We start from the raw sequence: 14539 nt of genomic DNA, 5'->3' as shown, positions 1-14539 counted from the left end.
CAAGTTCCTTATCAGACATATGACTTGCAAATGCTTTCTCCCATTCAGTGGGTTATCTTTTCACTTTCTTGATAGTATCATTTGAAGCACAAAAGTTTTTAATTTTGATGCAGTCCGATTTATCTGTTTTTCTATGGGCTATATTTTATTTCCTTTTATATAAATATCATCTTAATGTAGCATTAAAAACCAAGGAATTTTAGTAGTACTTAGCAATTCATGTAAATGGTGCCACTAAGGTAGGGATGGTGACTAGGTACCATTTCATTTCATGTATCAGATCTGATACAGGACACTGATGGTGGCTGATGGCCGTGTTCCATTACAAAATATTCTAAGGCTGAATCTAGGCTCATGAGGAAAGTATGCAGTGATTGATTAGCAAGGTCTGCCATGGGCACAGGATGGAGAGAGTGCCATGGTTTTTACTCTAAGGGATCAAAGCAGTCTCCCACAGTAACAAGGATGAACATAGACTCAGAGCCCCGGGGAAGACATCGCATTCAACTGCACTTAACTCTCTCCCTCTTTAGGCAACCTCAGGTCGCTTGCACCTGGGATGGCAGGCGGTAGGTGGGAGCAAGGGGAGAAAACTAAAATGAAGGAGATGGGGGCCAGCAGGAGACTGGCAGAGGCACCAGCGTGGACTCCCTGGAGGCTTGTTAGTTACAGAGCGGCCCGGTTTGGAGGGGGTGCCGGAACAAGATTAGGACTAACAAATGCTCCTCTTGCCAGCTCAGGGGAGACTAATAACGTGCCACTTTTTTTTTTTAATGGTTCTGCTTTTTAAAACCATTGCATCCTTTTACATAGGGTGCAGAGCCAGGGGAGGAAGCTTGCTGGCGATGGCCTTACCAGGAGCCTATAAGGAAGAGTGAGTTCCCGATGCAATCTTGAGTGTGGCCCTAAAACTGTCCCCAGCATCAAGTCTGGCTTGGATTGTCCTTTTGCCTAGCGCCAGGCTGGCTGGGCTTTGGTCCCACAGGCTCTGGGAGTTGACCGACCTCAGGGTGCAGTGGGCTCTCTCCACCGGGAGGCCCAGAAGCCACCAACCCCTCCATCCTCCCAGCCTTGCATCTTGGCCTCTCTTTGAGACACCTCATTGCAGGGAGGATGTCCCACTGGACGCTGCTGTGCAGGGGCCAGATCGCACGCGGGGACCCCTTCCCGTCTGCACCTGGGAGCCCCCGTCCGACAAGCACACACGTGCACACACACGCACACGCACACCCCAGGATGCAAATGCTAACCGCCGAGCCATCACTTGTGAAGCTTGACAGAAAATAATGAGAAACACTAAATCTTTTATAAGGTCAACACTCGCCTTAGCCGAGCAGCTGTCAAACAAGAAAAGAATTTAGCGCCGGAGCCACGAAACTTCCATCGGCTCATTAAACCCAACAGGGCCCGGGCCTGGCGTGGCGGAGGAGACGCGGGGCCCCCCGTTTTGTGTCAGTAATTTGCAGCGGAGCAGCGAGAAGAAACAGCGGCGCCAAAGGGGCCTGGGGACGGCTGGGGAATCGTTAGCGCGCCAGGAGCGGCCCCGGCTCCTAATTGGAAGCATTGGGCATTATCAACGGAGGATTTGCCCCAGCTCCCTGACAGCTAGTGTGCCCAAAATGATCGCCCACTTGTCAGTGTAAAAGACCATTAAAAACAAACCATTTTGATTTAATTGGAGGCGGTGCACCGTGGGGCCAGGTGAGGAGGCCCGTCAGCCCCGCTCGCCCGAGTGACGGGCCGGGGGTGGGAGAGTGTGTGCCTTTCCAGACTTTTCGCCTTTCAAAAACTGTCGGAGAAAGGAGTGAATGGGAGATGGAGTGAACTTCACAGCGGCAGTCAGGTCTGTTTTCAATGGGGTTGTCAACAAATACCGTGACAAGCTGAGCTGCCGGGAAGGGGGGCACCCCCTTTTCTTTGCAGAGCCCAGATGATGGGAGTCTGCTTGGCTCTGTCCTGCAGGGAGGGGACCTGAGGCCACCGGCTGGAGGGGCTCAGCCTGCAAATGGGAGGTGGGACACTCCAGCGGGATTCTCCCAGCTCCCACCCCGGCCTGCCCACCCATTTAGAATATCAGGGTATGGAAGGTCATGGCAGTCTCTGATCTTCACTGGAGAGCGGGACTTTTTCTTTTAAGTTCAAGTGAGAGCTAAAGTGGACTTAGTGAAGGAGGGGGTCACCTTCCAAGGAGTCACTGTGAATGGGACGGCCTCCAGTGATTTGGGCAGAAGTCTCAGCAGTGATCCCCAGTGGAGGCCATGGTGCTGATGACGCCTGGTGGAGAGTCCTACACTGTCTCAATAAGAAGCCACTCTTATAACCTAAACTCCCGGTGGGTTCTCCCACCAGGGCAGGTGCCTGCCAGCACCACGGAGCAGCTCTCTGTGTGTAGAATATATGTGTGAATCAGAGTGTGGACTCCCTGATCCCAGGGACTGTACGTGTTGCATGTTGATCCTCGGTACCGTGGACAGCGTGGGTACTTGATAAATATTCATCGGCACTTGCCAGACCGCAGAGAGGTCTTTTCATCTCACCCCCATCTCACAAAGTGGTGATCTCATTTGCTGCCTATAGCTTCTTTGACAAGACAAGACATACAGGGCCACACGGTCCTGGAGGGGCGTGTTAGGAAACACAAGGGGAGACACACCAGCGATCCTTCCTCAACCTCCACTGTCCATTGTCATGAAGGATCAGGCTGGGAGGAGACACCAGATCCCTGGCAAACGTCAAATCCCAGGGCTCCAGGTTTTGCTGCCAAATTTGGACAATAGGGATTCATAATTNGGGTTCTCCCACCAGGGCAGGTGCCTGCCAGCACCACGGAGCAGCTCTCTGTGTGTAGAATGTATGTGTGAATCAGAGTGTGGACTCCCTGATCCCAGGGACTGTACGTGTTGCATGTTGATCCTCGGTGCCGTGGACAGCGTGGGTACTTGATAAATATTCATCGGCCCTTGCCAGACCGCAGAGAGGTCTATTCACCTCACCCCCATCTCACAAAGTGGTGATCTCATTTGCTGCCTATAGCTTCTTTGACAAGACAAGACATACAGGGCCACACGGTCCTGGAGGGGCGTGTTAGGAAACACAAGGGGAGACACACCAGCGATCCTTCCTCAGCCTCCACTGTCCATTGTCATGAAGGATCAGGCTGGGAGGAGACACCAGATCCCTGGCGAACGTCAAATCCCAGGGCTCCAGGTTTTGCTGCCAAATTTGGACAATAGGGATTCATAATTCCTTTCTCTGGAAATTTACCCGACAGTGTTTTCTCAGGTAGCACAAGATGGTTATCCAGGCTTATGGTCCCTCGGTTGACAGAGTCTTTGATTTTGTGCTCAGTTGCAAATTAGGTCCTTTGCCGAGCCACCCACACAGTGCCCATCAGCACCTTGTTGCTTATTCAGATAAGCTGTTGAACACCTTCTGTGTTACTGCCAGCAAAGCCGGGGACACACTCAGATACGTTTGGTGTCTTCGGCCTGCTGGGGTGGGGTTTGGTGCTGCTCTCTCCTTTTCTCTTGTTGGAATAATGAGCAGGAAGAATTTTTTCTGGTATCTTTTAAGAAGGAACAGAACCTTTCTGTGCTTGACAAGGCCAACCCTGTCAAGTCACAAGTAGGAATATTAGAGTTAAGTGTCCTCAGCCAGACAGCGAGAATGTTAATTCCTTATTCTGGACATTGTTTTTGGGAAATGTCAGCAGACAGGAGACCTACAAAGGTCTTGGGATAACTCTACTGTTAGAGGCACCCAATAGGATTTTAATAAACCTTGGCTGGATGGCTGAATGAACAAACAGATGGACAGATGGTTTATGATAGGTGGATGGATGGATGGATAGATGGACAGGTGGATGATGGATGGATGGATGGATGGACAGACAGATGTACGGTTCTTTCTCGGCCCCCGGGGAGGAAGGTCCTGGGGGGGAAGGGCCGTGCCAGCGACACTCATCATCCCGCTCAGCCCCACAAGGGACCCCCGGCTGGACCGAGGTCTCTTCTCGCTCGGTTTTGTCGGCCTCTGGCTCAGGGAGAACCGACAGACAGGTGGATGATGGATGGATGGATGGATGGATGGATGGATGGATGGATGGATGGATGGATGGATGGATGGATGGATGGATGGATGGATGGATGGATGGATGGATGGATGGATGGATGGATGGATGGATGGATGGATGGATGGATGGATGGATGGATGGATGGATGGATGGATGGATGGATGGATGGATGGATGGATGGATGGATGGATGGATGGATGGATGGATGGATGGATGGATGGATGGATGGATGGATGGATGGATGGATGGATGGATGGATGGATGGATGGATGGATGGATGGATGGATGGATGGATGGATGGATGGATGGATGGATGGATGGATGGATGGATGGATGGATGGATGGATGGATGGATGGATGGATGGATGGATGGATGGATGGATGGATAGATGGATGGATGGATGGATGGATGAATGGATGGATGGATGGGTGTTAGGAGCCTGAGATAAGACAGCAGAGCCCTTAGAAATGCAGCTGAGATTCAAGCATCCTGAAGATCCTCTCCATCTGATTTGCTCAACTTAAACTCCAAGTGGAAGACGTGTTTTATTTTTTTCAATATTTCTGCCTGGTCTCCTATGTGATTTGAAGGTGTTCAATGGCTTGCACATAATGTGAAATAAGATATTAAAGAACTGCATAAAGCAGAGATGTCCTGAAGAAAAGTGTGGACTCTCAGGCCCTTGAATTGAACAGATTCTATCTAACTCTTGCTCAATTTCTACAACATGAGACAAAAAGGAGCACATTCCATCACATCAACCATGTGTTTTCAACAATAGAAGGGAAGACAGTGGCACTTGGTGGTTAGGAACATAGGTTTTTGAGTCAGACAGATCTGAGTTCCAATCTTGACCTTATCACTTCCCAGCTGTGTGACCTGGGGCCTCAGTCTCTCACCTACAAAGTAAGGGTCAGACCACCCATCTCACGGGGTCATTGCCAAGTCCATAGCAGGTGCTGGGACACAGAGCAGGTGTTCAGGACATGGTGCTGCACTGTTATTCTATCAGGTGCACACATCCAGCTGCAACTCTTCCCTGAAACTGCCTCCAGCAAGGTGTTTTCCCACAGACTCTTGTATCGAGTGATTCAACTGACCCTGGTGGATGTCTCCAACCACAGTTTTGTTCAAAAATGTGTAGAAATGTGGTTCGCCTTGACAAATCTTCTATGACATGGACAAAGGTAGAGAATGCAGCACCGACTGTCTGGATGATCCACTGTCACTGCAACGCAGGGTCCACCTCCCAACATTCAGCTCTCTGCCCTGAGGGGCAGTCAGGAGGGGAGTGGGGGTGGTGGTGGTGATTCCATGGGGCTCCAGAAGCGAGAAACACAACCAGGAGGTGAAAGGTAGCAGGAGGGAGATTTCGACTGAACTTGAGAATGCGCTAACCCCCAGCGTGATGGTATTGGGAGACGGGCCTTTGCGAGGTGATTAGGTTCAGGGGAGCTCCTGAGGGTGGGGCCCTCCTAATGGGATTAGTGTCCTTAGAAGAAGTGACGTCAGAGAGCTTGCTTCCTCTCTCTCTCTCTCCACCATGTGAGAACACAGAGAGAAGGTGCCGGCTGCAAGCCAGGAAGAGGGCCCTCACCAGAACCCAACCGTGCTGGCACCCCGATCTTGGATTTCCAGCCTCCAGAACTGAGAGAAATAAATGTCTGTTGTTTAAGTCCCCAGCCTACAGTATTTTGTATGGCAGCCTGAGCAGACTAAGACAGAAGCTCATAATCTTTTTTTTTTTTTTCCTTTTTGTCTTTTTTCGTGGCCGGCAACGGATCACAACCCTGTGTCGCGCCCGCACCGGACCGGGACCGGCAACGGGATCGCAACCCTCGGTGTCGCGCCCGCACCTCGCTCAGCCAGTGAGCGGCCGGTCTGTACGTGGGATCCGAACCCTCGGTGGGAGCGCCATCATGCTTCCCAAGCGGCGCACTATAGCAGTGCGCCACCGGGCCGGCCCCGAAGCTCATAATCTGGAGGGCTGTTTAACAGACGAAGCCCGTCTGCATCAGGCAGGTTTCCTTTCAAAGGCCCCAACGTGCTTTGTATGGAACATACTGCCTGCCACAGTAAGTGTCCAGGTCTACTTGAAACATAACTGTGTTGAGTGGAGTTGACGTTGACCCAGGGAGCTGGGGAGCTGCTTGCTGAAAATACAGGTTTGGTGGCTGCCCCACACCCACTGGATCGGGAACCTGGGTGGGGTCCTGGAATCTGCATTTTAAACCTCTCCTAAGAGGACCCCAGGCACAGGCAGTTTGAGAATAACTTAGCTACAGGGTCCTCATCTGGCACAGAGTCCGTTGCGCCACGACCTTTCCCTGCTGTGCCCACGCTGAGCACCTTACATGGACAATTGCACTTGGTCTGCCCTGTTGCTGTCCCCGCTGCACAGACGCAGACATAGAGGCAGGCATGAGGCAGGCTGGGACCTGGTGCCGGTCACAGGGATTCTGATCCCACAGACTCGGCCCTCAGCTATACTCGGTCTCTGCCTCCCACTTTGAATTCAGCAAGCCTGGATCCAGATCGACAGCCTCTTTCCTCTTTAGCCTTGGAGCCAGACTACAATTGAAAAGATGCTCAGGTTTTATCAAGGTCTGAAGGCTTTCAGTGCAGTGGGAAGTTTGGTTTATTGCGAGGGCTTAATCAGCCAGAGCAAGGCTGGCCATGACCCTCTGGACACCCATAAAAGCCCCCATTCCTGACCACCCATCACATGCTTTCCCAGGCCCTGCATTTAACCCCTGCTGCCCCTGACCTCAGTGGCAGGTCCTTAGTGTTAATCAGCTCTTCTAGGGCCTGAGGCCTTGAGGCAGCCAGCCAGAGGGTCCAAGTCTCCAGTCGGCCACCTGCTAGCTGTCAACCTTGGGCACATGACTTTAAGCCTTCAAGCCTCAGTTTCCTCATCTCTGAGACAAGGTGATTCATCCCTACCACATGCGGTTATTGAGAGTATTGACATGAAATGGGGTGATTCATGGACACACCCAGGCTGGCACTGGAGGACTCAGGGTGTGTGGTCTGTTGATGGGGTTATTGTCTCTGCTGCCTGTTACCTTTAGAGTAACTTCTTCCCTCCACACTTCCAGCCCCTGGATTTTCCTCAAACTACCCACATCTTCTTGCACAGCTCTAAGGCATCATTTCCCAGGACTCCTTTGAGAAGAGGAAGGGAAGAGGCCAGGTGAACCTCCCCACAGTCTCACTTCCTCCCCAGCATGCGTCCTCTGACGCCGGTGCATGCTGCGCCTTCAAGGGAAACCAGTGAGGTCAGGACCGTGGCTTGCAGCATCTTGATTCATTTCTCCTGAACTTTTGTGAGTTCAGTCCAAATGAACCCAGAGTTTATCCCAGCAAATCATCCAATGTTGTTTGCTAGAACTGCTGCTGGCCATGTGTTAGGCAGGTTTAGATCTCCCACACACCAACCTCATTGGTGCCAGGTGATAGAGGCTGACAAGAGGGTACTCGAGGGAGACCATTGCAGAGGTAGCAGATGCCAGCCTGACCTCCTCCCTCAGCCACTGGGATTCTCTTTAGCTCATCAAGAATGCAATTCTCTTGGGGATGAGCTGGAATCTGAAGGAAAAAATTGGGGAACCCCAAAGTCCCATCAACTCCCCTAATTCAGCATGAAATTCTTACTGTCTCTGGAGATCAGAAATATATAACTGATGCCAAAACGAGCTGTCTTACTCTAATTTCTTTCAACATAAAAATTGAAATATTTTCACACCCATTGGGGGAGAAGAGACTTCTGGATTAAACTGAAAATCCCCGGGAGCTGGAAGGATGAAGGGGGCAGCCAGACTGGGGGTTCCCAGGTTGCAGGGCGGTCCTGCTAGAAGTGCCAGCCTCGGCCCTCTCCTAGTGCCAGCATCTCTGGGCCCCACCACAGATGCCTCGAGGCGTCTCATGCTGGAACTTGGCTGCTATTCCCCAACCACACACACCTCATTTCCTCCTGTCCCCGTCCTTCAGCTCTGGCTATTTGAGATTTGCCAGTATTTGAGCAGCAATGTCACCTCGTGAGCAGGTGCCTAAAAACTCTGCACCTCCAAAGTGCCAGATTATGTAAAATCAATTAAGCCCCTGCTTTTATCCCTCAGGCAAGTCAGCTCTTCTGCATACTGATCGATTTATAATAGGGGGTATCTGTATTTAGGGAAGAAATGTCAACGGCATCAGGGCCTCTGAATCATTCCTCCTGTTGCCATCTCTGCGTGTGACACATTCCATCCTGCACTCGGTGCCCTCTACACAGCGGCGTAGGATGATTCTTATTCCGAAGCAACAGAGCGACAGGATCCTTAAAATACATCACTGGTGCAGAGACCTCGGGAGGGGCGGTAGATCTGGCATCTGCCCTGCCCAGGTCTGGAAAGTGACTATGGGGCTGGACACATCTTTACAGAGAATGTCTTGTCTTTATATCAACCGAGTGGGCCCTTTGGAGAGGTGGAGGCAGCAGGGTGGACAGGTTAGGAGCCCGCTTGGGGGGTCTAACAGAGAGTTAGCTTTCCAGCCAGCTATGATTTGTAAGAGAGCTTAAAGGTGGGAAAGAAAATCCTTTTCTTAGATTCAGCAGCTTTCACTAATCAGCTGCATCTCTGGGTGTCACTGCCTGGCTGACTGCTGATATATATTTTTTTCCCTCCGTCTCCTCTTCTATTAGGGAGCCAGGGGCCCAGGAGACCCGAGGCAGGGTTAGTCTTCCACAAAGAGAGGAATCTGATCCCAGCGTTCGGAGCACAAGAGCTTGTAAATCAAACTGTTAGCTTAATAGCTTGGGCCATTATTCTAAAGCAGTGGGGCTGAAACTGAAAGCCAAATGAAAATACAGTCGATTTGTTCATACTTTAGTGACTGAATGACTATGTAATGTCGATGGGTATCGGCGCTGCATAGGAGAGACAGGGCTGTGGGGGGAGGGGTGGGACATGTGGGTGGAAGTTGAGCTCGTGAGATGCCTGGGCAAATGCCCTTCCTAAGTGGATGCTGGGTCTCCAATTATAACATGGACTTGGCCATAAAGGCCCAGACTCCAAAGTCAGCAGCTTTACTGCTGGAGTACAGTGCTGGCCGCTGACCATCAAGCCTGCTGGAAACTTAATATGGGAAACTGGGCTTGGCCGGCATGTGAGCATGTGGTGAGATATCAGGAAGAACTGGGCTCAAAGGAGCAGGGAGCTGCACATCGGGAAAAATACGGGGGAGGAATGCAGAATCTCCCTCTGAACACATGCACTGCAAACATTCAAACAGAAAACACTCAATGCAGAAAAGAGCGTCAGAGAAAGAAACTCAGCCTCAACTTTGCCTCCCAGAAGACCAGCACTTTTACCATTTGGGTACCCTCCTTCCAGACATCTGTGTAGAGAGATGTCTGGGTGCATCTATCCTGACGGGGTCACACAGCACAGGTTCTTTTGCCCAACAATGTGATGACAGTGTTGGTAAGCACAGATCAAAGTCACAGCTTTCACGGCTGTGTGATATTTCGCCATCTAACTCTGCCAACACACACTCAAGCCACTCCGCATCGGTGCCTCCAGTATGTCCTGTGGTTGTTGGCGCCACCGTCAGCATTTGGGAGCACTTGCCCCTCTGTCTTTGGGCAGAAGGATAAACCACCTGCTTTTCATGGCCTATGACTAGGCAACCACAGACCGTGTGGTTCAGACTGGGTCACCCTTGAGAGCAAAAGGGGGCACTGCTTATAATCACATCTCTGCACAAGCCCAGGGGAGGCTGTTTGGACAAGCCAGGATGTCCAGTTCCCCATCTGGGAAGAGCCCTGACGAGGTTCCTGCAAAAGGCACGGGAACAGGGTGGGCCAGCCCAGGCCAGGGCTGTGTTTCATGGGGTTACCACTATGGGGATTGTCTCTACTCCCAAACTTGGGGCTGCCAACTAAGGTTGGTGTCTCCTAACCATTTTAGGCTGTGAACACTGGACACCGGGGGTGGAGCTTCTCCAAACTTCTCCATCTAGCCGTCCATCTGTGCATCTGTCTGTCCATCTGTCTGTCTGTCCACCTGTCCATCTCACTCCATGCCAGTGGCCAGCAACCCCACAGCCACAGTGATAGCCTCAGTCTGGCTTGTTCACCCCCATGTCTTTGGTGCTGAGAATGGGGCCTGGCACAAAGGTGCCCAAGGAAAAGATTTGTGAATGAATGAATGAGTGAATGAATGAATGATCACCACAACCATCCTCCTGGCAGCTGCCAATTATTGGCAGCTTAACCTGGCCTGTCACTTTGCTGAATGTTGTGCACCTGTGTCCTCATCACGTCGTCCTGGCAGCTCTGCCAGGGAGCATCGTTAGCCCATTTTACTTATGGAAGAGGAAGCAGGTCTTAGGTAAAACCACCTGACAGGCAGGGAGTGGCGGGGTTGCCATTTGACCCTGGTCTAGCTGACCCTGGAGTCCTGTGCACACAGACACACTATACTGCTCCCCTTCACCGCTCCCCTCCACCGCTCTCTGCCCTACAGACCCCAGCACACTTTGCTGAAGGGCATGAGAGAGCCCCCATGCCACCGGGCACAGAGGGTGTCGACCACAAGCCAAGCAATTCCTGCACTCAGGAAGAGTCTGAGCTGTTCCCCCTGACAGGTCACTCTGGGTTTGGGGTCTGCCACCTCCAAGACCCCCCTCTCTCCTCCCACATCCGTCCCCCCTCCCACATGGCTCCTTGGCCAGTGAACTCAGAATCACAGAATCTTGGGCTGGAAGGAACCCTCAATAACTAGTCCTATCCCCTCATTTTCAGGTGAGGAAACTGAGGCCCAGAGCTCCCAGGCCTCTCCGATGGGCCGGCACAGTATAAATGTCCCAGCAGGAAGTCCCTTGGCCAGAGGCTGCCTGACTCTCCCTCCCAGGCACTGGCCATCCCATGGCAACTGCTGATCCCACCACAGACCAGACCAGAGAGAAGAGCAGGCCTCCCCATGAGGCCCGTGAGGCCCGAGGAAGGAACCGCACCGAGGGGTGTGTCCTCTCCCCTCTTGGGTCCCCCTCCCCTCGCAACCCTGTAAGTGGCACATGTAGTGCCAGGGCGGGGGTCTCGCAGAGGCTGGGTCGGTGCAGAAAGCAGCTTGGCCAGTTGCGGTGACCCGGCCGCGGAGCAGCCGCCGCCCCTGCCTGCTGCTTTTCCGTGTGAAAGGTGTTTAATTATTTCTGACAGAGTTCAGCATCGACATCTGTTCATGAGCCGGGAGAGTCCATTTAGGTTATCCATCACCATGACAGGTTCAACTTTTTTGGAAGCGCTTTTCCCTTCATAATGGGGCCGGGGTGGGGGTGGCAGATCAGCCACCGCACGAGGCACAGACAAAGACCCTCCTGGGGCTTCGCACACGACACGGCAGGCAGCAGCTCCACCAGCACCAGTGGAGGGACGGTCCTGGCGCCGGCCAGGCCTTCCGTGTGCAGAGCTGGTTAGTGGCTGCGAGGGGTGGTGGGTGCCAGGGGGTCTGGGTGGAGAAGGGGGGTTTCGTCAGGTCGGTGAGAGGCTCTGAAATTCTTCCGTCATTCTGGGCTGGGCTTGTCATCCATTCATTCCATAGACGTTTACGGACCACCTGCTCTGTGCCAGGATGCTGCTGGGCCCTGGGGACACTGTGGGAGGCCAACAGGCATGCACCCTGTGGCTCACGTTTTACTCGGGAAGATGAAAAAATTGCCCAGTTAATTAATTAATTGCAAAGTTGATAAGTGCCAGGAGGGGGAGGAAAGTAGCCCTTTGGTGGTGAAAAGGGGGGATCTGTTGGGGTAGGGCCTGGGGAGGCTCCGGGCCTAGGCAGCCCTGGATTGGGCGTGGGATCCACTTCTTACAGGGCAAGTTCCTTCACTTCCCTGGGCCTCAGTTTCCACATCAGTAGAATGGGGACAGGATAGCTATGAGATAATGTGTGTCCAGAGCTTGGCACATAGTAAGGGCTCAATAAATGCCTTTTGTTGGTATCACTTCCTGACAGGGAAGGGACTGAGTGTGGTCTAAGGATCTCGGCAGGGCTGTACAGGGTGGTGCCCCGGGATGAGCCCTGCTTTGAGAGTCCTGTGCGAGCCCCGTTTACCTCGGCCTCCAGGATGGGGCTGACAGTCTGCAGCTTTAACTCCCAGAATCCATGAGCATCCTCAGAGAAGGTGTGAAACCCCCAATAAATACTGGGCCTTGCATTTTTATCCTCTTCGTCCTTACTTCTCTGGCACAGCAGGCAGTGCGCACCAGCGTGGGCCCTGCCGTCTGACAAACCCGGGGTCCTGGCCCAGCCACTCACCAGCGAGCACCGTGCCGGCCACTCGCCTCTCACCTGTGCCTTGAGGCAGGTGCCGGCTCTGAGGGCAACAGGAAGCAAAGCACACAGAGGCCTCGGCACCACACCTGGCCCCCGTAGAAGGTTATCGTTCCAGGTTCACGGCTGCTCGGAGCGGTATTTTACTTTATTTTTTTCAACGCTGGAGCAGTATTTGAGAATGACAGTCTGGAGACGGGAAGAGGCCATGATGAGCTGAGTCAAACCCCCTCTTTTGAAAGCAGACACTCACTGCTGGGAGCTGCAGGGATACAGGTGTGTGACACGGGGGCTCTCAGCACAGGAGCACCAGCATTACCTAGGGTGTGAACACCGTGCTGTGCTGGAGGGAAGGCCACCAGAGCCTCCTCTGTCCCTAGCCTTCAACTCCAAATCCGAGAAGAAGGGGTTGGGGGCCGACGCTGCAAAGCAGAGCAGCCTGGGTCCTGGCCCCTCCCTGGCAGCGTCCCCATGGTCGTCAGGGATACGAGGGAGAAAAGAGCAAAGGAGGAAAGCAGCGGGTGAGGGGTGAGGGAGGCGGCCGTGCAGGCACACTGCTGGGCATGAGAGGAGTGGTGAGGGGGCAAGTGGCATGAAGAGGCAGGAAACCGAGAGGGACGGCTCCTAACTGAGAGAGGCGGTAAAGTGCCACCGCCTCCTGCATGGCGCTGGGCGGCCTGACAGGCGGCGGGGTGGATGGTCACTGACATATGCTGATGGAGGCCACTTGGGCAGGACAGGAGAGGCCACATCAAGGGGGGCAACGCAGGTTTCTCCAGCAAAGCTCAGCAGCTTGTTCGAGTGCATTAGGCTCAGGAAGGCACCGGCCCCTTCACTGTCTGAATTGCAGTTTAACGCGACACGGCAGCCGGGCCTGGCTGGCTGGGGACGTTGCCTGTGCAGCTGTCTTCTCGGGGCTGGGTGAGTCCCTCATGGCCTCCCAGAAGGATTCTCTCTGCCTGAGTTGGGCTACGATGGCCCCCCATCCTGAAGCCTCTGTTCCCACGTCTCCCGTCCCCTCCCTCTGCGCAATGCCCCCAGCTCTCACGTTGTTCTTTTCTGCTAAAAGCTGCTGAAGATGAATCCCTGCTGGGGCTACACGGCCCAATGAACAACGGTCCAGTTCTGAGGCCAGAGCAGGACGGTTCCCTGGTCCTTATCCAGGTCAGTCTGGGTGCATGTCACTTACACTGGTCCACAGTAGACATTCACCACCCCTTTCCCCAGGGATGCACCCTGCAGGGAGTTTAGTGCTGGTGGACACACAGCTGTATTCTGTCCCCAAGGTCCTGTTCCTAACATGGGACATGGTGCATGCATGACTCCCTACCTGGAGGGAGGCTTGGCCCGGACAGCATCTGTCCCAGGTGGATGGGCACCCAGGCTCTGCTGCCAGACGGCTGGGGTTCAGCACAAGGCTGATAACAACAGCCTGATGACAGCCACTGCCTTCTCCCCACAGTGCATGTGCGGAGTTGTGGAGGTGATGTTAGTGGGCTCAACACCGGCTGTGGAGGTGCTCGGAAATGTCGGATGCTGCTGCTGCTGCTGCTGCTGCTGCTGCTGCTGGGCGGTTGGAAGCCCACCCAACTCAGCTGTCTAGACAACAGGTAAAGACCAGGCAAGGTGAGCACGGCCAGCCGTCGGTGCAAGAAGGGGCAGATGAAGGTGACACTGACCTTCCGGAAGTGAGGCATATGCCAGAGGGCGTCCAGCTTCACGGGTGGGCTGTACTTCCTCAGCTGACTGCTCCGGGTCTCATACAGCTTCCCAAGGATCACCTGCAGGCCAGGGAAATGCAAAAGTGGTCACCTGGCTACCTGGGGATGCCGGGAGGGCAGAGGGATGGGATCCATGGTGTCGCAGACTCGAGGGTCAATTTTCTTCTAGCCCTGGTCCTTCTCTGAGGCTATTTCATGGCACCAGCCAAACTCCACCCCAGCTCTGCTCCTGGCCATAGCTCAGGGGATGGGACCAGGGGACTCCTCGAGCATGTTGTTCTGGTTTCTGGTCCGGCCACAGAACATGCGGGGTTCTGGTGCACAGCCGCTTTGAGGACAGGGATGGTGTCCCAGTCATCCCTAAACTTCCCCTATGTGGTTAACACAGCCCAGTGGTTCGCAGGAGCTCCGTGGTGATTGAAGGAAGAAATGC

The 14539-nt window shown here is 53.5% G+C and overlaps 1 protein-coding gene and 1 long non-coding RNA gene across 2 annotated transcripts in view; both read right to left on the bottom strand.

Moving 5' to 3' along the window:
• LOC103581941 overlaps positions 1-14148 on the bottom strand; it is a 26036-nt gene extending 11888 nt beyond the window's left edge. Inside the window, exon 1 of the long non-coding RNA XR_549708.1 lies at positions 14065-14148. This is a non-coding gene — a long non-coding RNA (uncharacterized LOC103581941). The remainder of the gene's footprint in view (positions 1-14064) is intronic.
• A 198-nt stretch (positions 14149-14346) lies between these two features.
• Positions 14347-14539, bottom strand: part of LOC103582132 (chromosome unknown open reading frame, human C9orf171) — a 113532-nt gene continuing 113339 nt past the window's right edge. Inside the window, exon 6 of the mRNA XM_008563815.1 lies at positions 14347-14434. Coding sequence (XP_008562037.1) covers positions 14347-14434 — 88 coding nt within the window. The remainder of the gene's footprint in view (positions 14435-14539) is intronic.

Source organism: Galeopterus variegatus, unplaced genomic scaffold (assembly GCF_000696425.1).
Source record: "Galeopterus variegatus unplaced genomic scaffold, G_variegatus-3.0.2 Scaffold176, whole genome shotgun sequence".
In the NCBI taxonomy this organism is placed as follows: Eukaryota; Metazoa; Chordata; class Mammalia; order Dermoptera; family Cynocephalidae; genus Galeopterus; species Galeopterus variegatus.
The sequence above is the reverse complement of the archived record's forward strand: the minus strand, read 5'-3'. Positions and strand labels throughout refer to the sequence as shown.